The 25,029-nt window shown below is 44.9% G+C and overlaps 1 protein-coding gene across 1 annotated transcript in view; it reads left to right on the top strand.

Moving 5' to 3' along the window:
* LOC141981065 (disintegrin and metalloproteinase domain-containing protein 29-like) overlaps nucleotides 1-25,029 on the top strand; it is a 182,778-nt gene that overhangs the window by 12,518 nt on the left and 145,231 nt on the right. The window contains exons 4-7 of the mRNA XM_074942871.1: nucleotides 1,941-2,019; nucleotides 14,310-14,386; nucleotides 14,918-15,125; nucleotides 21,691-21,762. Of these exons, the coding sequence (XP_074798972.1) occupies nucleotides 1,941-2,019; nucleotides 14,310-14,386; nucleotides 14,918-15,125; nucleotides 21,691-21,762 (436 nt within the window). The remainder of the gene's footprint in view (nucleotides 1-1,940; nucleotides 2,020-14,309; nucleotides 14,387-14,917; nucleotides 15,126-21,690; nucleotides 21,763-25,029) is intronic.

Here is a 25,029-nt window from a genome sequence, read left to right as displayed (position 1 = left end):
GAGGTATTTCTTCATGCTTTGTGTGTATATAAGAAGATCTTCTACACTTTCCACAGTATGCATCCGATGAAGTGAGCTGTAGCTCACGAAAGCTTATGCTCAAATAAATTGGTTAGTCTCTACGGTGCCACAAGTACTCCTTTTCTTTTTGCGAATACAGACTAACATGGCTGTTAGTCTGAAACCTGTCATTAGTATAATATCTCTGCATCAGGTACACTCAATTCAAGTTTTTCTTTACAACCATGAGAACTAGGAATATTTTTGTAATTAATGCATAGATACTGGAGCACAGCTTTGTGGCAAGAAGAGAATTCTGCAGCAAATTCACATCTGCAGAATGCACTGGGTCTTGACTGTAGATTCACATAAGACCATTTAGGTGGTCATACCTTTATTTAGCCATCTAAAGTCCACCGAATTTAGTGAGAGACAGACACCTAAATACCTTTGAGGAGCTGGGCCTTAGACGTTCTGTAGCCAACAGATCACATGCATCAAGACTGCAAGCAGCAATTGTTGGAATTTTTGGATCTGGTTATAAGACTAGGGTATGAGTAGACAATTCACCAAAAGTACCTTTATTTCCCAAAGGCTGATCAGCTTCTTACCAAAGGAAGTACATCCTCTATGCTGTACTCAATGTCATTATAAACCCCTACTACGATAATGTTTCCGTAAGTGTAAGGGTTCCCTCCCCACTCTGAACTGTGGGATACAGATGTGGGGACCCGCATGAAAGACCCCCTAAGCTTATTTCTACCAGCTTAGGTTAAAAACTTCCCCAAGGCACAAATTCTTCCTTGTCCTTGGATGGTACTGCTGCAACCACCAAGTGAGCTAGACAAAGATTCAGGAAAAGGACCACTTGGAGTTCCTGTTTCCCCAAAATATCCTCCCAAGCCCTTATACTCCCTTTCCTGGGGAGGCTTGAGAATAATATACCAACCAAATAGGTAAACAAGGTGAGCACAGACCAGACCCTTGGGTTTTTAGGACACTAAAAACCCATCAGGTTGTTAAAAGCAGAACTTTATTATAAAGAAAAATGTAAAAGAAGCATCTCTGTAAAATCAGGATGGAAGGTAATTTTACAGGGTAATAAGATTTAAAACACAGAGCATTCCCCTGTAGGCAAAACTTCAAAGTTACAAAAAACAGGAATAAACCTCCCTCTTAGCACAGGGAAAATTCACAAGTTAAAACAAAAGATTATCTAACACATTTCCTTGCTATTACTTACAATTTTTGTAATCTTGTATGCTTATTTCAAATAGGGTTTTAGGAGATGGTTTTTTTTTCCTGCCCTGGTCCCTCTCTGTCCCGAGAGAACAAAGAGAGCACAAACAAAAATCCCCCCCCCCGCCCCCAGATTTGAAACTATCTTCTTTCCCCATTGGTCCTTCTGGTCAGGTGCCAACCAGGTTATTTGTGCTTCTTAACCCCTTACAGGTAAAGGAGGGATTTTATGCTACCCTTAACTGTATGTTTATGACAGTAAGACTAAACAATGGCTTGTTATGTATGGTAGAGCAAGGAGGAGGACCCATCACATCATCCAGGTGTCCCGTGGTCTTGTTTGTCCAACAGGCCTGCTGAGCTAAAGCTTGATGCTCAAACCCCCTTTTTGTATTCCATACCTAAATGTCAAGTGCACATATTTGTGTCAGCTGGTGTTCTGCTTGTCTCAGATACATCCTCCTGCAACAGTTGCTAGTTGCCTCTCAAAGCAGTTTTAACTAGCTTGAACTAGTTTTGCGGTTTTAGCTGACAGCAAAACAACACCCTTTCTTCTTAGAAGAATGACTTTAATTTGCCCAACAACAGCAAAACTAATTATAACCAATTTTACCTAATGACTGACTATCCTGATCTATATTTCTTCAGCAGGGTCCCCTGCTTTTGGATTTCTAATTTTTTTTAAAACCTTCTATTTTCAGAATGTTCATAGCCCCAAATTTCCCAGTTTTTACTTACAATGAGAAGGAAGAATTAATAACAGATTATCCATATATACAGGTAAGCATGAGATATGTACTCCCCAAGGTACAATTCTGAATAAAATTAAACTGCCATACTGTAAAGACTAGATGGATGAAGTTTGTCAGTTTTGGTAACAAATTACTGGGTTTTCAAATTGGTTCTAATTTGAGGGACTTTTCTGAGGAGTAAGACATTTCCTGGGCTGAAAGATGATTAATTTAACCCTAGGTATGATTAATAAACCCCTGGTTAATTACCTTACCTTAGACTTTAGTTCCTTCTGAGTAGCTGACACATTGGGCAGTTGAGTTCCTTCATTTAAGGTCACTTGCTAGTTGTACTTCTTCCGAGGTGATGCCAGAGCATTCAGTATTCTCTGTCGCTGTCTTCTGCCAGTTCTTCCTTGGCCTTCCTCACTTACACATTTCATGGATGATAATCCTGAGGTAAAATACTGAATTTTTAAAATTCATTAGATAAATTCTAGCTGAAAGAGGGGATGACATGAAGAAAATGGGTTGTCAAACTGCTGAAAGTTGCAAAGATTTAAAATAAAAGTTTAAAACATTGTTGCCATTCCCACTCTCTGTTTCCATTTCCCCCTTCCCTTGTTACAAGTGAGCAGGGCTCATCTTCCCTGAATAGTGGCAAAATATTTTTGCTTTAAAATCAAATTGTTAGGGAGCAGTGGTTGTATTCTCCCAAGTATGCAATGAATGTAGAGGCAAATGAATAGTTACTGGAGGGCCAACAGCCTTGCTGAGCTGTAGAAGAAAGTAGATTGGGAAAGTATGATGGGAAGAGCCCAGTCCTTTTCCCACCGAAGTAATTTGTTAATCTGATTTATTATAGGCTCACCAATTATCTGACCAGAAGATAATTAGGTTCTTATCCCAAAATCAGGCTACAAAATTACACAATGTAGAGAGTTCAATACTTTGTACAGACACTCACGGTGTGTGGCAAGGACATTCACACTGAGGACAAAGTCAGGCTTTAAGAAATTTTTATTAAAATAAAGAGTTGTCAAAGCTCCAAATCACAGAGCCAAAAAAAAAAAAGTAGTAGTAAAGTAGTTCTATAGACACTTGTGGTATCATCCCTTTACAAAAGCTATTTAAACTAGAGTGTTCACACCCTTCCTTAGGGACCTGGTGGTGAGAGACAAAGGACCAGCCTCTTGTCTGGCATGCCAAATGAGTTTGATAGTCCAGGTTCTTCAATCTCAAGATAATGGAGATCAGGGTCGAGTGCTGAGTAGCTCAGCTGTATTGCAAAAGCTGAGCTGGTAGCTAAACAAAAGAGGACTTGAAGCTAAAAGAAGGATGCCTCCACATGGTGGTTTGCCCTCCTATAGGATCTTGGCAATGTCCTGAATATTCATCTAAGTGCTCAGCCTTCCATGCCCACATCTTATTTCCTCACACGGATAAATCTTAGGGTACACTTACTCTATAGTCTAGCATATTCTTACGTATCAATAAGGCTAAGATTTTGTCATGGATATTTTTAATCAGTCATGGACAGGTTGCGGGCAATAAAGAAAAATTTACAGAAGCCGTGACCTGTCCGTGACTTTGACTAAAAATATCTGTGACAAAGTGGGGATCTGTGAGTCCCCACACTGCCTGCAGTGAGGCAGCTGCACAGCGGCTAGGAGCTCCGGGGGACCCCACCAGGGGTTGGGTGTTGGAGCTCCAGGGTCCCCCACAGCCGACTGCTGGGAGCTGTGGGGCCTCCTGCTGCCTGCAACAGCTGGGGGCTGGGGGGTACCTCTGCTGCCTGTAAAGTAGTTCTAGAGATGCTTGTGGTATCATCCCTTTACAAAAGCTATTTAAACTGGACCGGGAGATATGAGGTACTCCCACCACCCGCGGAGGACTGGAGCTGCAAGGTTCCCCTGCTGCCAGCAGCTCTGGGGGCCCCCACTGCCTGTGGTGGCCAGAAGTCTTGGGGTTCGCCCACAGCGGTCGGGAACTGCAGGGTTCCCCCACTGCCCACAGCTCCAGGGCCCCCCACTACCCATGGTGACTGAGAGCTTGGGGCCTAGCGGCCAGAAGCTCGAGGGTTCCCCCGATGGCTGGGAGCTTGGGGGATTCCCTGCTCCCACAGCTCTGGGGGCCCTCACTGCCTGCCACTGCTGGGAGCTTGGGGGTTCCCCCGCTGTCCACAACCGCTAGGAGCTCAGGGGCTCGCCCGCAGGGTGTACCGCCACTGCCTATGGCGGCTTGGAGCTGCAGGGTTTGCCAGAGGCAGCAGGTGTATCCCACAGTTCCTGGCCCCCGTGAGCAGCAGGGGACCCTGCAGCTCCTGAGCACCATAGGCTGAAGTCACGGAGGTCGCTGGAAGTCATGGATTCGGTGACTTCCATGACTAAATCATAGCATTATATATCCATAACATATCCATACGTATTAATGCCGATTATTTCATTCGTTAAACTGTTTCCTTTGGCCCAAACCATTAATTCCTTGTTCTTGTGGTGCACCTTGTGATTACAGGTATGTCCCAGAATTTTGGTAAACATTCAGTTCCGCAAAGTCAAAAAGGGTAACTGGCAGGCCATTTATCTATGCCAAAGTTTACAAGTACTTATGCTAACTTGTTCTGGCTAATCATACAGGATACAGGCCTGCAGTGTTCCTTGCATTACAGCTAAATATAATGAAGTAATTGTGATGGTGCACCCCATAAGGCTTTATGGAAATATGCTTATGAATGTATATATGACATAACTGGAATATGTTTTAGGCTACATATGCCCTGTAACATATCTCTGTAAAGGTTATGATCTACTGAATCTATTCATCCTATTTGTATGCATGTGTCGTTGTATTTGAAGCTATGAATTTTGGCTGTGTACTTGATTTCTAAGTAGCCTTAGTAAAGCATTTGGCTTCTTGAGAAAGGAATGTTCAGATTAAGTGCCCAATCAAGAAACACTTAAACGACAATGAATCTTGAAAGGCTCCAATTCACATAAGAAGTCTACTTGAGGACGTTCAAGGTAGCATGTAAGCAATGGCTGCTGCCTGTAAAAACTGAGTCATGCATGGACATGTGATTTGCCCATGTGACTCCAAAACTCCATCTTGGAGCTGGACTTTGCATAGGAGAGAGGAGCGGAATCTCCACCCACAAGAGAGAGTCTATGTAAACCCCTGGGAGATCCCTCCATTTTCTCTTGAGCTGGCTCAAGAGAGAGCCTCTCCACCCCCAAGGATACCTGAAAGAAACTGGAACAAAGGACAGAAACTACAGGGGATGTGAGTGATTGCTGGACCCACACTAGAAAGAGACTAGTCTGTAAAAGGAAGCTTACTGGGATTCCTGTGAGGGTGAGGTTTTTATCTGTATTCAGTTTTATCACTGTAGTAGACATAGACTTGCATGTTCTATTTTATTTTGTTTGGTAATTCACTTTGTTCTCTCTGTTACTACTTGGAACCACTTAAATCCTACTTTTAATAAAATCACTTTTTACTTATTAATTAACCCAGAGTATGTATTAATGACGGGAGGGGCAAACAGCTGTGCATACTCTCTGTTAGTGTTATAGAGGGCGAACAATTTATGAGTTTACCCTGTATAAGCTTTGTACAGGGTAAAACGGATTTATTTGAGGTTTAGACCCCATTGGGAGTTGGGCATCTGAGTGTTAAAGACAGGAACACTTCGTAAGCTGCTTTCAGTTTAAGCCTACAGCTGTTAGGGGACGTGGTTCACACCTGGATCTGGGTTTGCAGCAGGCGAGCAGATCTGGCTGAAACCAGGCAGGGCACTGAAGTCCCAAGCTGGCAGGGCAGGGAAAGCAGGGGCAGAAGTAGTGTTGGCACATCAGGTGGCAGCCCCTGGGGGGTTTATGTGATCCAACCCGTCACAGTAATGTCTACTGAAATTTTTCAGTACAAAAATATAAGTCAAAATAATGTTTTTCTTTATTAATTTGATTATAATATAGCAAGCTAGCAGGCTAGTCCCATAGACTACAAATTTGCCAAACTCCCATTGATTTCACAAGGAAAAGTTTGTGCTGAAGGAAGGAAATCAGAGAGATTAAAAAAACCACTCACTTGTAGCAGTTTGCAAGCCTCATTTTCTTTGGGTTATTGGTAGTTTTTCCTTTTTTCATGTAAGCTTTGGTGCCCTTTAACTTCAACTGAAGGGAGTGAGCAGTGGAGGTGGCCGTAATTGTTGCAAGCCATCATCTTAAATTCACCATTCCGGAGCCACTCAGAAGAGAGATCACAGTTGCCAGGCACACTAGAAAGATATGGTTGACATTCTTACCTCTCCCTTGCACGTGCATTGTTGGTGGATGAGCATTACAGTCCCTGGTGCCCCAGTAACCCTTAATTTCCTTTCCAATGCATACATAGTTAAGCTGACTCTTCTTGCATCTCTAGGGAAGCTTTTTACATACCAATATAAATACTGTCAAATGTGGAGGGGACACAGCAAAGGAGACAATGCACTTCAGTGGCTAATTCACCAGAGTGGAACTGAGGCCTGGGTTTAATTCCCAACTTTATCTCTGACCAGTTGTGTGGCACTGGGAAAGTCACTTTACATCTTGTCCCACCGATTTGTCTGTCTTGTCTATTTAGAATGTAAGCTCTTCGGGGCAGGGACTTGTCTATACTTGAAACACTGCAGTGGTACAACTGCAGTGCTGCACTTTGTTACTGTAGCACTTCAATGTAGTCAGTAGCTACGCTGACGGGAGGGGTTCTCCCATCTGCATAGGTAATCCACCTCCCCAAGAAGTGACAGCTAGGTTGATGGAAGAATCTGTCCATTGATCTAGCACTGTCTGCACCAGGGGCCAGGTTGGCTTACATGCTGCTCAGAGGGGTGGCTTTTTTTTACAGCCCTGAGCAGCGTTGACCTAATTTTTTAGTGTAGACCAGGCCTATATATTTTCACAGTGCTGTTGTGTTAATTTTGATGGAATAAATGTGCCCACAAAGTCAAAGGTGTTACTGTGACACTGTCCCTGTACAGTGTTTATAGGGCTTGATTTTTGGAATAAATACAGAGACCTTGGCCTGCTGAGTGCCATAGCAAACACGCCATTAAAATTGTTTCCACTTTTTATTAAAGATACAGAAAAAAAAGCAAAAAAAAAGTTGAAGCATTTGAAATGTAAACTATTAATTAAAGCTTTTGTGTTAACAATATCCCTTATTCCCTTTCCCTTTAGCTATAGAGTTTTTTTAAAAGGACCCTCCCGCCCCGCCCCATCTGACAGTTTGTTCAATGGTATCAAAGATAGTGATATATGTCCTTTTTTGTCAGGGGAAAGAGAAACAGTTGAGATGGGATGGAGCTGCTGTTGTTTAAAATCTAATCCTGCTTCCTTTAAGACAAAAAATGAGAAACACACACAAAAGAGGAGAGAAAACAACAGCTAAGGTAGAAATGCAGCTTCTGTCTCTGGTGTTGACTCTTACTTGTACCCTCATTGCTGGAGAAACACAGGCACAGCACATATTCTTATCAGGCACTCCTATATCTGGCAGGAGGTTTATGGCATTGTTTTTCACTACGTATCTGGTCTCAGGCTTACAACTTTGTTGCAGAATACGACCTTGGCCAGCTAAGCCAGACTGTTGTTGGGGAAAAAAAGGCAAAAGGAGAGAGATAGGAAAGAGAAGAAATGAGGTGGGGAAGGAAAAGGATACACGTTGGGGGAAGGGAGATGACAGTCTCACAGTCCAGGTGGTGGTCAGGATTAGCCAGATTCAGTGGAGGTGGTGTTATTGAAGTCCAGCAAACAGGGAAAGATTAAGAATAAGCTCTCAAAACTGGATACTCTCATAAAAAAAACAACCTTCCACACAAACTTCCTCGTGGCTGGACTTTACAAAAACTAGACAAGCCATTTACAACACACACTTTGCTTCTCTACAAAAGAAAAAGGACGCTGAATTATCTAAATTACTAAATTCCACAAGGGGCCACAAGAGTGGTTCCCTTAACCCACCCAGCAATATTGTTAATCTATCCAACGATACTCTTAGCCCAGCAGAAGAATCTGTCCTATCTCAGGGCCTCTCCTTCTGTCCCTCCACCCCCACGAACATGATACAATTCTGTGGTGACCTAGAATCCTATTTTCGACGCCTCCGACTCAAGGAATATTTCCAACACACCTCTGAACAACATACTAACCCACAGAGACCTTCCTACCAAGACTAGAAAAAGAAGGATTCTGGGTGGACTCCTCCTGAAGGTCGAAACAACAGACTGGACTTCTACCTAGAGTGCTTCCACCAACTTGCACGGGCTGAAATTGTGGAAAAGCAGCATCACTTGCCCCATAACCTCACCCATGCAGAACACAATGCCATCCACAGCCTCAGAAACAACTCTGACATCATAATCAAAAAGGCTGACAAAGGAGGTGCTGTCGTCATCATGAATAGGTCGGAATATGAACAAGAGGCTGCTAGGCAGCTCTCCAACACCACTTTCTACAAGCCATGACCCTCTGATCCCACTGAGGGTTACCAAAAGAAACTACAGCATTTGCTCAAGAAACTCCCTGAAAAAGCACAAGAACAAATCCGCACAGACACACCCCTGGAACCCCGACCTGGGGTATTCTATCTGCTACCCAAGATCCATAAACCTGGAAATCCTGGACGCCCCATCATCTCAGGCATTGGCACCCTGACAGCAGGATTGTCTGGCTATGTAGACTCCCTCCTCAGGCCCTACGCTACCAGCACTCCCAGCTATCTTCGAGACACCACTGACTTCCTGAGGAAACTACAATCCATCGGTGATCTTCCTGAAAACACCATCCTGGCCACTATGGATGTAGAAGCCCTCTACAGCAACATTCCACACAAAGATGGACTACAAGCCTTCAGGAACAGTATCCCTGATAATGTCACGGCAAACCTGATGGCTGAACTTTGTGACTTTGTCCTCACCCATAACTATTTCACATTTGGGGACAATGTATACCTTCAAATCAGAGGCACTGCTATGGGTACCCGCATGGCCTCACAGTATGCCAACATTTTTATGGCTGACTTAGAACAACGCTTCCTCAGCTCTCGTCCCCTAATGCCCCTACTCTACTTGTGCTACATTGATGACATCTTCATCATCTGGACCCATGGCAAAGAAGCCCTTGAGGAATTCCACCATGATTTCAACAATTTCCATCCCACCATCAACCTCAGCCTGGACCAGACCACACAAGAGATCCACTTCCTGGACACTACGGTGCTAATAAGCGATGGTCACATAAACACCACCCTATACCGGAAACCTACTGACCGCTATGCCTACCTACATGCCTCCAGCTTTCATCCAGACCACACCACACGATCCATTGTCTACAGCCAAGCTCTGCGATACAACTGCATTTGCTCCAACCCCTCAGACAGAGACAAACACCTACAAGATCTCTATCAAGCATTCTTACAACTACAATACCCACCTGCTGAAGTGAAGAAACAGATTGACAGAGCCAGAAGAGTACCCAGAAGTCACCTACCACAGGACAGGCCCAACAAAGAAAATAACAGAACGCCAGTAGCCATCACCTTCAGCCCCCAACTAAAACCTCTCCAACGCAACATCAAGGATCTACAACCTATCCTGAAGGATGACCCATCACTCTCACAGATCTTGGGAGACAGGCCAGTCCTTGCTTACAGACAGCCCCCCAACCTGAAGCAAATACTCACCAGCAACCACACACCACACAACAGAACCACTAACCCAGGAACCTATCCTTGCAACAAAGCCCGTTGCCAACTGTGTCCACATATCTATTCAGGGGACATCATCATAGGGCCTAATCACATCAGCCACACTATCAGAGGCTCATTCATCTGCACATCTACCAATGTGATATATGCCATCATGTGCCAGCAATGCCCCTCTGCCATGTACATTGGTCAAACTGGATAATCTCTATGTAAAAGAATAAATGGACACAAATCAGATGTCAAGAATTATAACATTCAAAAACCAGTCGGAGAATACTTCAATCTCTTTGGTCACTCGATTACAGACCTAAAAGTGGCAATTCTTCAACAAAAAAACTTCAAAAACAGACTCCAACGAGAGACTGCTGAATTGGAATTAATTTGCAAACTGGATACAATTAACTTAGGCTTGAATAGAGACTGGGAGTGGATGGGTCATTACACAAAGTAAAACTATTTCCCCATGTTTTTCCCCCCACCCCCCACTGTTCCTCACACGTTCCTGTCAACTGCTGGAAATGGCCCACCTTGATTATCACTACAAAAGGTTTTCTTCCCCGCCCCGCTCTCCTGCTGGTAATAGCTCACCTTAAGTGATCACTCTGGTTACTGTGTGCATGGTAACACCCATTGTTTCATGTTCTCTATGTATATAAATCTCCCCACTGTATTTTCCACTGAATGCATCAGATGAAGTGAGCTGTAGCTCATGAAAGCTTATGCTCAAATAAATTGGTTAGTCTCTAAGGTGCCACAAGTACTCCTTTTTCTTCTTTGTCTGTCACCCGGTTTGGTCAGGCTATCTCTCACGATGAGAATGGTGAATGTTGCACAGTGTTAGGGTGGATCCTGGGGCCCCAGGAGACTGTGGGGGTGGCAGCCACAGTGGTGAAGTTTGTTCCTCCCAGTCCGCCTGTCTTCCAGCCAGCAGATACGTCTCTAAAATCATGATTTCTCCCCACAGTTTCTTTATGTTTAAGAATCCTAAAAGGGAGTGATAACCAGGATAGCCCATGCTTTCATTTTGTTCACTAATTAGGCCTAATTTGCGACACACCAGTTTAGGACCAGTTTAGTAGCCCCATGCTACTTTTGTTTACCAGACATGATTTCAGCAGAGTCCTTGAATGACATCACTAGGCCTTTTTGTTTGGACTAATTCGGCCCTTTTGTTTCCCTTTTGTATCTTTCCCCATTAACATTTGTTACAGGTGATTGGAACATTTAAGCCTCTGCTGCTCTGGATTCCCCTAACAACAGTCCTAATAGGTGGCCAAGAGACGGTGCTTGCTAGGGTCTATGACAGAATGGTAGCAGAGATGGGATCTACATGTTAGTCTATGAAGTTTTTTTAAGACACTTTTGGTGGGGGATTATACTTTTGCTCTACACTGAAAGTTGGGAACAGGTCTGTTAGTTTGTCTCAGGTATAAGTTAATTAGCAAGCATGAATTATGAATACTTCATGAAAGAGCAGCTTCTGAGCATGTGTGCATTGCTGCGGATCAGAAGAGATCTAAGTTGGTGACCATGCTGTGCTCATGTCTTGAGGCAGGATTGGCACTGCATCCAGACCATTAGGTCAGAAGGGCTCCCTTTTTCTTCTGCAAGGCAGGCAGTTGACCGAAGAGATGGTGCCAGAGACTGTTCCACTGATGATTCTGCAGATGTAGCAGAAAGGGCAAGAGGTCCAGAGCTGTAGAGGCTGGAGTGGAAATGAAAGTTCTTGGAGGAGAGAGAGTTGGAGCTGGTGGCCAAGTGTCAGAAAGAACAGATTGAATTGGATCAACAGAAGCTTGTTGACCAGGTCAAACACTGCTGGCTCAAAGAGAAGGGAGTCAAGTCATGCCCCTGGGACCAAGGAAGAAGGATATACAACATGCCTAAACAGGGGCTAATAGGCAATCAGGTGGGCGTAGAATAAATTCCATCACTCTGCCTTTAGCCTGAGTCAATATGGACACCAAAGGATGTTCTGGGACTCTGACTGTGGGAGCATGGGACGTTATTTCACTTGATGTGTTCATCTTGATGTGTAATGATGTAATATGGTTAGCTTCTGACGGTTCAGGTGCAAGCTGTCAAGGCCAGAATCAGTGGCTGGGGCATGAGATCTCTGTCTACCCTCACCTGGGAAACTAAGTCAATGCTGAATGTGTCTGTGGCCCAGATTTCAGGTGGGAGCAGAGAGAAACTGGTACAGCTAAGAGATGCTCTGGACCAGACCTCCTCTGGGGGCAGGGAAGACTATGGCACAGCTGACAGATGCTGTGATTCAAACTTCCTGTGGAAAAGGGAAACTCAGGCACAGACAAAAGGTGCAATGTGTCAAAACTCCCCCGGAACGAGTGAGGCTAAGAGTGGTAAAAAGAGCTGCCAAATTCATGATAGTCACTAAAAGGTGGGAAATGCTCAGAGGGGTGTGAAACAATCACTGGGAGAGTGTAAATGAAAAGGAGGTGGAAAAGTTCCCCTTAATCTCTGGCTTCCAGTTATTTGGTCATGATGTAATTAAACTTGAGGGAGATGGAGGGGGAAAAACACGTCACCTCTCCCAGGAGGTGTGAAGATGGGGACTGGGCTTGGGGGAAAGTGAATAGATTCCACCTTGACCCAGCACCAGGACCACTCTTTTCACAGAAGGAGACCCAAGGATCTTGGGACCATCCCAACCAATCAGAAATACTGGGGTGACTAGCATACAGGGGCCTGCTAACTCTGCAGCTAGTTCCCCCTTCCCTGGGATAATGAGGGAGGGAATTTATATAATGTAGGTAGGAGCCTAAGTGTGATGTTTTCATGATGATTGGAAGTGTTTAATGACTGAATGCATGTATTAGTTTGAATTAATAAGTAGTCACACAAGATGCACTGTCTGAAGGTGGGGTGCCAAAACATCCCTGGAGTACTGGTCAAGTAATCAAGCAAGAGTGCTTTCAATAAGGGAGAAATGTGATGGATTGGGAGTATGTCTGTACAATTTACGAATTCTGGTTCATCTTGGGAAGTTGTACTATGAAAACCTGCTGTGCCTATATGCATGTGGATCTATTATTGCTGACAGATCCTGTAGCAGGTACACATCAGGCAGAAATACAATAGGAGGGTGCTTAGGACTCCCATGACTCTATTCAGGAGCAAACCCTCTGAACAATGGGTGACTTGCATTCTTAGCACATTGGTTTAGCTGACTCCCATAAAGGGAAGAGGAAAAGAAAGAGCAGTAGAAAGTTACCCAAAAGACAGACTAAAGGAAGCCAGGATGGGTTTAAAATAGCAAGCCACACAGAAACAGGGAGAGCCAGACAAGAAGGAGGCCTTGAGAGCAGGAGGGAGCAAAATCACCCAACATGTAGGAACCCTATGATGCAGGGGAGCCCTGCCTGCTTTTCTGAGCCCAGATGGCCCTACAAACTCTGGGCAACCCAAGAGACTGACTTAATCCCAAAGAATATCCTGGTGTGGTAAGGAAACTGAGACAGGTACACTGCATATAATGTTTACTGTTTTGTATGATCCATGCTCTCCTGTGCGTCACGTACTTAAGTAGGTCTGTTGTGTCCAGGTATTACAATGGGGCCCTGATTATCCTCTTGTTATTTAGGCCCTCCTATAGTATAAATAAACAATTAATAGGAAACTTCATTCAGGCTTATGAGAATCCTTTTTAGTATCCCCCACATCTGACAGTCTGACTCTCCCTTTGAGGATCCACTCATTTATTAAGTAATTTGAAGGAGAAGATTGGTTTATTTTCTAAAGAAGTATCCCCTAATCTCTTATGAAGGCTCTGTTGGAAATGACTGGAATCAAATAGTACTTAACTTTTATGTAGTTGTCTTCTAAAGTGGAAAAATAATATTGTTCTGGAATTGGTCTGCCTCTAGTTGGTGGGCAGAAAGGGAACAGTCCCTTGTCTGGACATGGTGGTTCCTAGGAAGAAAATACACAGATAAGATTGCATTTTCACTTCAGTTTCTTGACAACACGCCTATATTTTTCAGAAGCTTGTTACAGATGGTGTCGTATTTTCATATAAACCAGTAGTCTTTCCTAAACCTTTTGACGGAGCAGGTGAAGCAAGGTTACGTAGTTTGGGAGTTAAATTGAATCTGATTTATCCCTCTTCCTTCACCTTCCTTGGACATGATTCCTTTGGAAACATTCATGTCATTTCCAATAGGCCTCCTTTTCTGTTACTATCAACAGCTCGTTGAAGATGTAATAAGGTAGCAGAAGCGTGAATAGTAAGGTATTAGGAATTCATTGTGTGAAAGGTTTAATATTTGAGAACCTCTCTTTGAAGCTCACTCAGTTTCAGCTGCATTATCTCTGCACTGTTAACATGAGTGTAAAGCAACAAAACTAGGTTTTGACACCAAAGTCAGCAGATCTGAGTACACAGGAGAACAGATCTGCTGAGTGAAAAGGTAGCATTTATACAGTCATTTTTCATATTAGAACCACATTTTGAAATCAGATGCAAAAAAATTAGCCATTGCATTGTGTATATTTAATTTAGTGTAACTAGAATTTGCTATTCTATTTGACTAAAATTAATGATAGAAAAGGAAAACTTTTTTTTGGACCATGCAGGACAATTGCTACTACTCTGGGTATGTGGAGGATGTCCCAGAATCTGTTGCAGTTCTCAGCACCTGCTCTGGACTCTGGTAATGTAAACTCCTTAGTATGCTAGATTGCAAACATTATGAATTTTCTTCTTCTGAAATGGGAAAGTAGATTTAACATAACAGAATAACTAGTTTAGTGCCCTTTTACTTTTTCCTAATGCAGATTTCATGCTAATGACCATGTTAAGGGTCATTTGCTGCCACTGCATAGGGCTAGAATCAGAAATTTATAATCTTATTTTTTTATTCTATTTTATAGATTGTAAAACAGTATGTAGTGCAATGATGACTGATCTGTGGCCATTTGGGGGCCTTCTGGCTTCTAATTGTGCCTCCCAAAGGTGGCAGTGTTACCAAGAACACTGATAATTGTAAATTGGAAATGTTTTTCCCTCGATAGCACTTTCCTTTTAGAAGGGAAGGGAGGAAGTTTCTATTAAAGTTCTACAAAAACTGCATTATATATCAAAAATAATTCACATGGAAAATTCTGGACCAGCTCTAATATTTTTGTAGAATTTTTCAATTTTTCCAAATCTCTAAATCACACTTCAATTTTGCAATTCTCAGGGGACATTTGAAGATTTACGATTTAAACTATGAAATTGAACCTGTTAAATCTTCCTCTGCATTTCAACACGTTATTTATCGAATGGCAGCTGATGAAGACTCACCTGGTCGATGTGGAGTAACTGATGAAGATATCGAAGATCAAACAGCTAAAGGCAGAGACCATCAAATATCTAAGGTTCAGATGGAGAGACAGCTTGTAGTAGATGTAAGTGTTTTATATGGATTCACATAAAGTAAATGGATATTATGTGCAGGGGTAGTCAATAGGCAGACCGAGGGCCAAATCCAGACTGCCAGGTGCTTTTGAATGGATGCCAAAATCTTTTTATTTATTATTATTGGATTTTTTATTATTTTCTCTGGAGTCTGGATCTTGACTATAGCTTGACCAAGAAATCTGGACATTGATAAAAAATAATTGACCACCCCCATGTGGAACATACTAAGCTATTCATGTTAGGCCCATTTTTCAAACTCATTGTCGGAAGTGACCTCAGTTGTGCTGGAAATTCACTTAGTAGTCAGGGGAACAAATTAATTCTGTTCCTCCTGAGTTTATCCATCCATAAATCTGGTAGCTAAAAGTATTCCTATCTATTGATTGTGAAGTAAGTAGTTAGTCAGCCTCATGGAATCTATTCAACATGTGCCTAAATGCCCCAGTTGGTAGTCCCAGCTCTATTTCCCTTTGCTGATTTCTTTCAAGAAATTTTGTCAGTTCCCTTCTTTTTTTCCGGTCAGATAAAGTCCAGTATTCCACTTCCATCTGGCAAAAGAAGGATATCCCCTTCCCCCCATGTGGGGAAAGAGAGGGTACTGGGTCTACACTCGACTCTATTAGGACCCAGACCCTCAAATATCCAGTAAAAAGTCTCTGGGAAAGACAGAAGATTTGAAACCAAGGATAAGGTTATGGTCTGTGGGACATGTGTTTAGACACTGGCTGAAAGAATTCCCTCTGGCATATGCAAGCTTTTGGGGTAAACCCCTTACTAATAGCTAAAATTCTCTGCTGTCCCTTTTCTACCCACAACTAAGTCTCCTTCCCTGGAAGACCACAGTCTTGGTCTCAGTGGGGTACTGTGATGGGGTATGTGAACCCCACACTGGGTAAGTAAGGATTAAGGAGCAGCTCTGGGCCCAGAAAGCCCTGTGAAGCCACCCTTGGTGGGCATGCTTACAGTGGAGGCTGAGCTCAAAAGGGTGCTGTTTAGCTCAGTCTGGGTGGATGGAGCAGGAAAGCAGCTGTGTGTTGCAGGCTACAGCCGAGAAGCCCCACGCACCTGGGCCCAGTCCTCAATGTCAAGCTGCCACAGGCCTTTTGATCACGGAGATCAGCAACGATGAGCTGTGAGTGCGAGAGGAAGACCCTTTGGAGTATGGACAGAGAGAACTCCAGAAGGGACTCAGAGGCAAACCAGTGACACCAACAGAGGAACAGAATCCAGAGTAGGAAGTGGCCCAGGGAGGAGACATAGATGCATCCATCCCATAGGCTGCACATTTTCAAATTACTGCTTAATTGGGCTCTGGGTTGGAACCTGGTGAAGCAGAGAGAGCCTGGGTTCCCTTACTCCCAGCCATTGATGCTTGCTGCTGGGTGACATAACTCAGAGTACTGCCACCAGGGGATGTTGCTGGAATTGGACCCAAACCCACCACCTCCTATATGTGGTGGAGAACATTGGCAACACCCAAGTCCTGTTAAAAGGACCACTGGAGCACTGATTGAATGACCTTGAAGAGGCCATGGATATAGGAAAGCTGCTGAAATGGATTTTGGAGAACTACCAACAGCAAGGAGAGCGGCCCAGCACCAGACAAAACAAGAACACCTGATCCAGCAGGTGGTGATGCTATTATAGCCCAAGGGGGCATCCACATCACAGCTCCTGGGCCTATAGGAGATACTCTCCCCAATGAGCTGCTCACCTGGCTCATGAAAATGGGCCCTGGAGATGACTCCGAAGCCTTACTGATCCCATTTGAGTGGGTGGCCACCGTGGCACTTTGGTTACCAGAACATTGGGCCACGCTGATAGCGCCATACTTGACCAACCCTGTGCAATTGTCTGTTGGAGGTTGGACCCCGCTGAAGCACTAGACAACACCAGGTAAAAGCAACCATACTTGACTACTTAGATATCAACCCTGATATGTTCTACTGGAGGTTTATTAAAGAGAGATACCTGGCCCTGTGTGGTGGCCCAGTGTCTCAAGGACACTGGGCACTGGTTAGACCCAGAAAAACAGGCATAGTGCAGGTGGTGGAAATTCTTGTGTTAAAACAGTTCGTCCATATTCTCCCAGTCATGGCAAAGGAGTGGGTGAAGCACCATCCACCGTCAACCCTGGCAGAGGCCGTGACCCTAATGGAGAACTACATGTCTGCTGAGGGGCCAGCCTCACTGACACCAAGGGCAGTGCCCCTGAAAGGAAGATTCTGACCTCTAACTGGGGCCGGGCTCGGAAGGAAAGTTGAGAACAGCTAAATCAGCTGTTATCATAGGAGGTGCCCCTGGCTGCAGGGAGAGGCCTAAATGCAGAGGCAGAATGGAGGGGGGACCAGGGCCCCCAAAGAGGGGGATATGCCCCATCAGGAGGACCCACTGCACCAGAGGCGGGCCAGCCAACAATGACCCAAAGGGCACATGCTTTGAATGTGGATAGCAGGGGCATTTCAGGTGGGAGTGCCTGTTTGTGGACTCCAATTATGGGTAGGCATGGACGGCAGTCACCCGAGCCTGGAAACAGGGCCCAACTAAAAGATGCTGCTGTCAGTATGGTTCAATGGCACCAAAGTATGGGTGTGATGGACTCTGGATGTAGCCAGACCATCATGTGGACTAGCGTTCTGGAGTCCCCTTACATGGTGGGGCCCCACTATCTACCTCCAGTACATCCATAGGGATGTGCTGCCCTACCCCGTGAGAAAAGTGTAACTGGAAGTACAGAGCCACACTGAGACTTGCCAAGTCAGCTTAGCGACCACTCTGGTCCACCTAGCAATATTGGGACAAGACTGGAGATGGTTTGGATGGTTTTGTTCCACTCCAGCAGCAGTGGGACAAAAATCCCCTGGTCAACAGAGGCTGACCCAAACCCAAGAATGAGGTGCTTATGTGACAGGGCAAGACGGAGGGTCCTGGTGGGGGACCCTCAGGCCAGACAGGAATGCTGACCCACCAGCACCGCATCCAGCCTTCACCCAGTTTTAGGACATAAAAAACTAACGTCTTATTTATACTTCAGTCCTTTTCTGCATTAAGGATTGTGGGATTTGGTGGGTTACACCAAGCAAGTGCAGGTAGTTTTGGTTTCCCAGTGGAAGAACATGAAGAACCACTGCACTAAAGAAACCTATTAGCAAAGGAAAATTATTATATTTTATAGTAGCACTTACCCATTGCTGTCAATTAGCTTCATGCAATTCTTTTCCAATTTATAGTGTTGGTGCCAAGAAAATGGTATTTTGGAGAATCATAGTATTATAGAATTGTAGGACTGACAGGGACCTTAAAAGGTCATCTAGTCCAGTCCCCTGAACTCATGGCAGGACTATGTATTATCTCGACCGTCCCTGACAGGTGTTGTCTAACCTGCTCTTAAAAATCTCCAATGATGGACATTCCACAACCTCCCTAGGAAATTTATTCCAGTACTTAACCACCCTGGCAGTTAGGAAGTTTTTTCCTAATGTCTAACATAAACTGTCCTGGCTGAAATTTAAGCCTGTTGCTTCTTGTCCTATCCTCGGAGGTTAAAGAGAACAATTTTTCTCCCTCCTCCTTGTAACAACCTTTTATGTCCCATCAGTCTTTTTTTCTCCAGACTAAATAAACCCATCTTCTCCAATCTTCCCTCATAGGTAATGTTTTCTAGACATGTAATAACTTTTGTTGCTCTTCTGTGGACTTTCTCCAGTTTGTTCATGTGACGGGATGCGCTTGCCCTGCACTGGTACTGCAAGGGTTAACTCTACTCTCTGGGCTGAGGAGGCCATGCCCCTCGGCCCTGCTGGACATGGTCTGGCTGGGGAATAGGTATAAAAGGGAGCAGCTCAGCCCATTCAGGGCTGACTGACCAAGAGGGAGGACACACACTGCAAGCTCCAATCCAGGAGCAGCTGAAGCCCAAGATAGCAGAAGCCAGAGAAACCGAGACCCAGGAGGACACCCAAGGAGTGACCGATCCACATAAACCAAAGTGTCCAGAGACCCCAGAGATGCCAGGACCACTGTGCCAGGGACAGGGTAAGAAGTAGCTCAGGGGGACTAGTCATTGTGACAAGTGGTGTCAGTATATTTTGGGCGGATTTGCCACTGACCCAGTGGCAAGAATACTTGCCACTGACAGGGCCCTGAGCTGAGACCCAGTGGAGCAGGGAGGACGTGGGTCCCCCTACCCGGTCGCCACCCCTAGGTGGTGGCCTACTCCCCTGACCGGCCACTGTCGCCACACAGCCCTACTGAAGTGGGCAGGTGTACCGACTCTGGTCATTGGGCCATGCAGCTTTCAGAGGGGGCAGCCCTACTGACTCTGGCTGCTAGGCCACACAGCCCTCCTGAACCGGAAGGTCATACTGTTGCTGGCCATACACCCCGGCTGAACCGGCTAGCCATACTGACTTGGTTAGGTCCCACAGCCCTGTGGGAGAGGGCTGTCACACTGTCTCTGGCCACTGGGCCACGTAACCCTGAGAGAAAGGGTGACCATATTGATTTTTACCCCTATACCATGCTACCCCAAGACTGGGGTGATTGGGTAGACGCAGCCGTGGTGAAATAATTACCCTCACCCCACCACAAGATGGGATGGGACGCAGTTTCCCTGTGACAGTCCACATCTTTCCTGAAATATGGCACCCAAAGCTGGACACAATACTCCAATTGAGGTCTTATCAGCTTGGAGTAGAGTGGAAGAATTAATTCTAACGTCTTGCTTACAATACTCCTGCTAATAAATTCCAGAATGATGTTTTCTTTTTTTGCAACAGTGTTACACTCATATTGACATTTAGCTTGTGATCCACTATGAACCCTGTGACATTCTATACCTTGGGGGAGCATCTTGTAACCCCCATAGTCTTCATTTGTATATAATTGTGATATTGCATATAAAGCATGTCATGTGACCTGCTGAAAGTCATTTCTCTATCCATATACGTATATCATTAATGCATATGGAGTTATGAGAATTGTGTTGTATGGTGGTCACTAAAACATGCTGTAAGTTGGGGAATCAGCCAGATAGCTCCCCAGAGGCAACAGCAAGGAAAGTAATCAAAATCCCAGTGGGGTGTCAAACAACCCATCAACAACCACTGTCCAGCAGGGGAGCTACAATGCAATGACTCACCTGCATGGGGCCACACCAGGGGAATTGCTCAACTTTGCCTGGAGATTCAGCAATGCCCACCCAGACATGGCTGGATTTCTGTTTTCCAAGCACATGGACTGAGGGTATAAAACTGAACACAGTGGGTCCATGGTTGGCCTTTCTCCTGCACCTACCTATGCTGAAAGCAACAAGGACATTCCGAAGACTCCAACTGAGGGGACTGACCCAGATTTCAAGATGAAATCTGTGTACTATGGACTGAAATATCCAGTGGGGTGAGAAAAACTGCTTAATCTAGATGTTGCCCAGTCTAATAGGGTTGAGAGTTTAGACTGCGTGCTTAGATTTTATTTTATTTTCGTAACTAACTCTGACTTTTTGCCTATCACTTAAAATCTATCTTTTGTAGTCAGTACATTTGTTTTAGTGTTTATCTTTACCAGTGACTTTGTATGAGGTGTGTGGGAAATCTGCTTAGGTTTTGCAAAGGCTGGTGTATATCCACTTTGCATGGAAGAAGTAGTGAACCAATTAATAAATCTGTATTGCTCATCTTGAGCAGAGCAAGACGGTATATTCCTGAGGTACAGTGCTGGGAGCTGTGGGGCGGAATTGGGCTGGTGCCTTTCTCTGTGTGATTCATGAGTGGCTCTGGGAGTATTCATGCAATCTAGCTGGGTGTTGGGCTCCACATGTGGTTGTGCTGAGTGATAACAGCACCTGGAGGGGTTTGCTGCTGATCATTAGCAAGGCATTGTGAGAGACAGCCCAGGCTGGAGAGAGTTCAGGGAGCACAGCGGTCCCCTGGTCCCAGGCTGCACCCTGGAGATCCTGTCACAACTTCCAAGTCCCTTCTGTAGTACTCCTTTCTAGGCACTTATTTCCCATTTTGTATGTGTACAACTGATGGTGCTTTCCTAAATGGAGTACTTTGCATTTGTCCTTATTGAATTTCATCCAGTTTCCTGCAGACCATTTCTCCAGATCATTCTGAATTTTAATCCTAGCCTCGAAAGGACTTGCAACCCATTGCAGCTTGGTATCGTCCACAAATTTTATAAGTGTACTCTCTATGCCATTATCTAAACTGTGAATCACTGGTAACTACTCTCTGGAAATGGTTTTCCCACCAGTTATGCAGTACCTTATAGTAGCTCCATTTAGGTTGCATTTCCCTAGTTTGTTTAAGAGAAGGCCATGTGAAGCAGTATCAAAAGCCTTACTAAAGTCAAGCTATACAACATCTACCACTTCCCCCTATCCTAAAGGCTTGTTATCCTGTCAAAGAATTATAATTCTGTAAGATTTTCCCCTTGGGTGAGTGACATAATACAGGAGAGTATGATTCAGGGTTGTATTTCTATGATTCTACATGCATTTAAACGCCTCAATTTACTCTACATAACCATGCTTTGTGTCTTTACTTCCAGAAAAGTGAACTAAACACTTTGTACACATCTACCAGATATTTAGAGTGTTATTTTGTTGCAGACAAAGCAAAGGTAAGTATTCAAATGATAGTGTTTTGTTCTAATTATAATGTCAGACTTACAAACTAGTAGTGATCCTTCTGCTCTTAAATCTCCCAGTAAAAAAATATATATATGAAACACTGAAGTTTGATGTATAGATTAGGATGTGAATTATTCTCCTTAGTCATTGGTTAGAAATATAGATATGCCCTTTAGTTGATGAAAGTTGGGCATTGTAAAATCAGCAGGTCCAAATAACTTGCGTCAAACAGTTTTAAGAGAGCTGGCTGATGAATTTGCTGAAACACTGATGCTGATTTTCAATAAGTCTGAGAACACTGGGGAAGTTCCAGAAGAATGGAAGAAATTTATGTTGTGCCAATACTATAAAGGGTAAGTGGGATGACCCAGTTAATTATAGGTAAGGCTTTGATTTAGTGACGGAGGTCAAAGAAGTCACAAATTTGTGACTTCCAGTGACCTCCATCACTTCACGCTTTGGTTGTCAGGAGCTGCAGGGTCCCCCAACACCTGCAGAGGCTGGGAGCTGCAGCATTCCTCACCGCCAGTGGAGGCCGGGAGTGCAGGGTTCCCCGCCACCTACAGGGGCAAGGACCTTCAAGGTACCCCTGCCACCTCTGGTGGCCCCCGGAACTCCAAGTCGCGAGGGGAAACCCCAGAGCTCCCAGTTTCCGGGGACAGTGGGAGAACCCCCAAGCTCCCTGCCGCCGCCATGGCCAGGCGGAGGGGCACGCCCCCAGCTCCCAGCTGCCCCACTTCAGGCAGTGTGGAGACCAACAGATCCCCATTTTGTTACAGATATTTTTCGTAAGTCACAGACAGGTCACAGCTTCTGTGAATTTTTCCTTTTTGCCCATGACCTGTCTGTGACTTTTACTAAAAATATCTGTGAGAAAATCTTATCTTTAATTATAGGCCTGTCAGACTGACATCGATCCCGGGGAACTGGATAATCAAGGTGGGCCATTTCCAATCATGCACATTGAAGGGGAGTGGTCACTTCGGATGAGCTATTACCAGCAGGAGAGTGAGTTTGTGTGTGTATGGGGGTGGGGGAGTGAGAAAACCTGGATTTGTGCTGGAAATGGCCCACTTTGATTTTCATGCAGGTTGTAAGGAGAGTGGTCACTTTGGATAGGCTATTACCAGCAGGAGAGTGAGTTTGTGTGTGTGGTTTTTGGAGGGGGGTGAGGGGGTGAGAGAACCTGGATTTCTGCAGGAAATGGCCCACCTTGATTATCATACACATTGTGAAGACAGTGGTCACTTTTGATGGGCTATTACCAGCAAGAGAGTGAGTTTGTCTGTGGGGGGGCGGAGGGTGAGAGAACCTGGATTTGTGCTGGAAATGGCCCAACTTGATGATCACTTTAGATAAGCTATTACCAGCAGGAGAGTGGGGTGGGAGGAGGTATTGTTTCATGGTGTCTGTGTATATAATGTCTTCTGCAATTTCCACAGTATGCATCCGATGAAGTGAGCTGTAGCTCACGAAAGCTCATGCTCAAATAAATTGGTTAGTCTCTAAGGTGCCACAAGTCCTCCTTTTCTTTTTGCGAATACAGACTAACACAGCTGTTACTCTGAAACCTGTCATTAAAAAGATTAAAAGTTGGCTAAATGGTTTGTTCTCAAAATATCAGGGTGTAGCCGTGTTAGTCTGTATCCACAAAAACAAGAAGGGGTCTGGTGGCACCTTAAAGACTAACAGATTTATTTGGGCATAAGCTTTCGTGGGTAAAAATGCATCTGAAGAGGGGTTTTTTTACCCACGAAAACTTATGCCCAAATAAATCTGTTAGTCTTTAAGGTGCCACCAGACCCCTTCTTGTTTTTGTGGATACAGACTAACAGATTTATTTGGGCGTAAGTTTTCGTGGGTAAAAAAACCCCTCTTCAGATGCATTTTTACCCACGAAAGCTTATGCCCAAATAAATCTGTTAGTCTTTAAGGTGCCACCGGACTCCTTGTAGTTCTTAAAATGTAATTGTAACAGGAAATCATTATTGAGTGGGTGTGTTTATAGTGGGGTCCTGCAGGGATCAGTTCTTGTCCCTATGCTATTTAACATTCTTCTTCGAGTGCTTGTTCATGTCTATTCCATTGTAGGTGTGTGTGCTTGCCATATGCACCGGTGCTGGAAGTTTTTCCCTCAGTGGTATCCGTAGGGGACCGGCTCTGGCACCCTCTGGAATGGCGTGTGTATGCCGAGGCATAAGGGACACTGCCAGCTCCACCCACTCTCAGTTCCTTGTTACTGCCATTGTCAGTGCTGGAACATCTACTTGCCTTAGCAAACTTACTCCCCTCAACTGCTCATTGTGAACTTTGCTGTATATAGTTGTTGAAAAGTTGAGAGTTTTTAGTTCCCTTAGTGTAGTTTAGTGTTAGTTTGTAGTCCCTGATGGAACTTAGCCTTGGGACACGGCATGCCCCGGTTCTTGGGCTTCAAACCCTTTGACTTGCAGAAAACCTATGGCAGTCAGTGACCCCCACAGTATTTGTTTGAAGTGCTTAGGGGAAACCCATGTTAGCAACAAGTATTGTATCTGTAAAAGCTTTAAACCTTGGACCAAAAAGGAGTGGGACATTATGGAGTTGGCACTTACACCGGCACCAGAGCCATCCAGATCAGACTGTGCTCCTAGCCCCATGGTCTCTATGCAGAGCACACCACCGGCGACAACTTTGGACCGGCATTGATTCCCCTCCCTGGTACCAGCTAGAAAGCAAAAAAAGGCCAGGAGGGGACATTCTCCTGTGTCCCGTAAAGGGAAGGAGAGGGCTGGAAGAGAGCAAAGACCTGTGAGGGGCAGCTCTTCACCTCCGGATGGAGGTCGGGCCCCAGCTCCTGCTAAGTGAACTAGCCCACTCCAGGACTCGCCCACCACCCCGGGAAGCAGCAGAGGCATTTGGCATCTGGCAGTGTCGTCCACACCGGAGGCCTTTCAGGTCTCAAAGGACATTCTGTCCCTACCAGTGTCACCCGTGCTGGCCACAGAAGTTTCCCGTTCCAGGGGAAAACCTGCCTTGGGACCCTTCCAACGGTCCCCATCAGTGGAGCACTGCTCCTCACCACAGGGAGTGTCCCCCCAGTGCTCGCCTGCACAGAACCACCACGCCCCAGTTATGGGTCAGTCAACTCGTCAGGGTCATAGAATCATAGAATATCAGCGTTGGAAGGGACCTCAGGAGGTCATCTAGTCCAACCTCCTGCTCAAAGCAGGACCAATCCACAACTAAATCATCCCAGCCAGGGCTTTGTCAAGCCTGAC

Source organism: Natator depressus, chromosome 1 (assembly GCF_965152275.1).
Source record: "Natator depressus isolate rNatDep1 chromosome 1, rNatDep2.hap1, whole genome shotgun sequence".
In the NCBI taxonomy this organism is placed as follows: domain Eukaryota; kingdom Metazoa; phylum Chordata; order Testudines; family Cheloniidae; genus Natator; species Natator depressus.
Note: the sequence above shows the minus strand (reverse complement) of the source record. Positions and strands in the feature narration are given on the sequence as shown.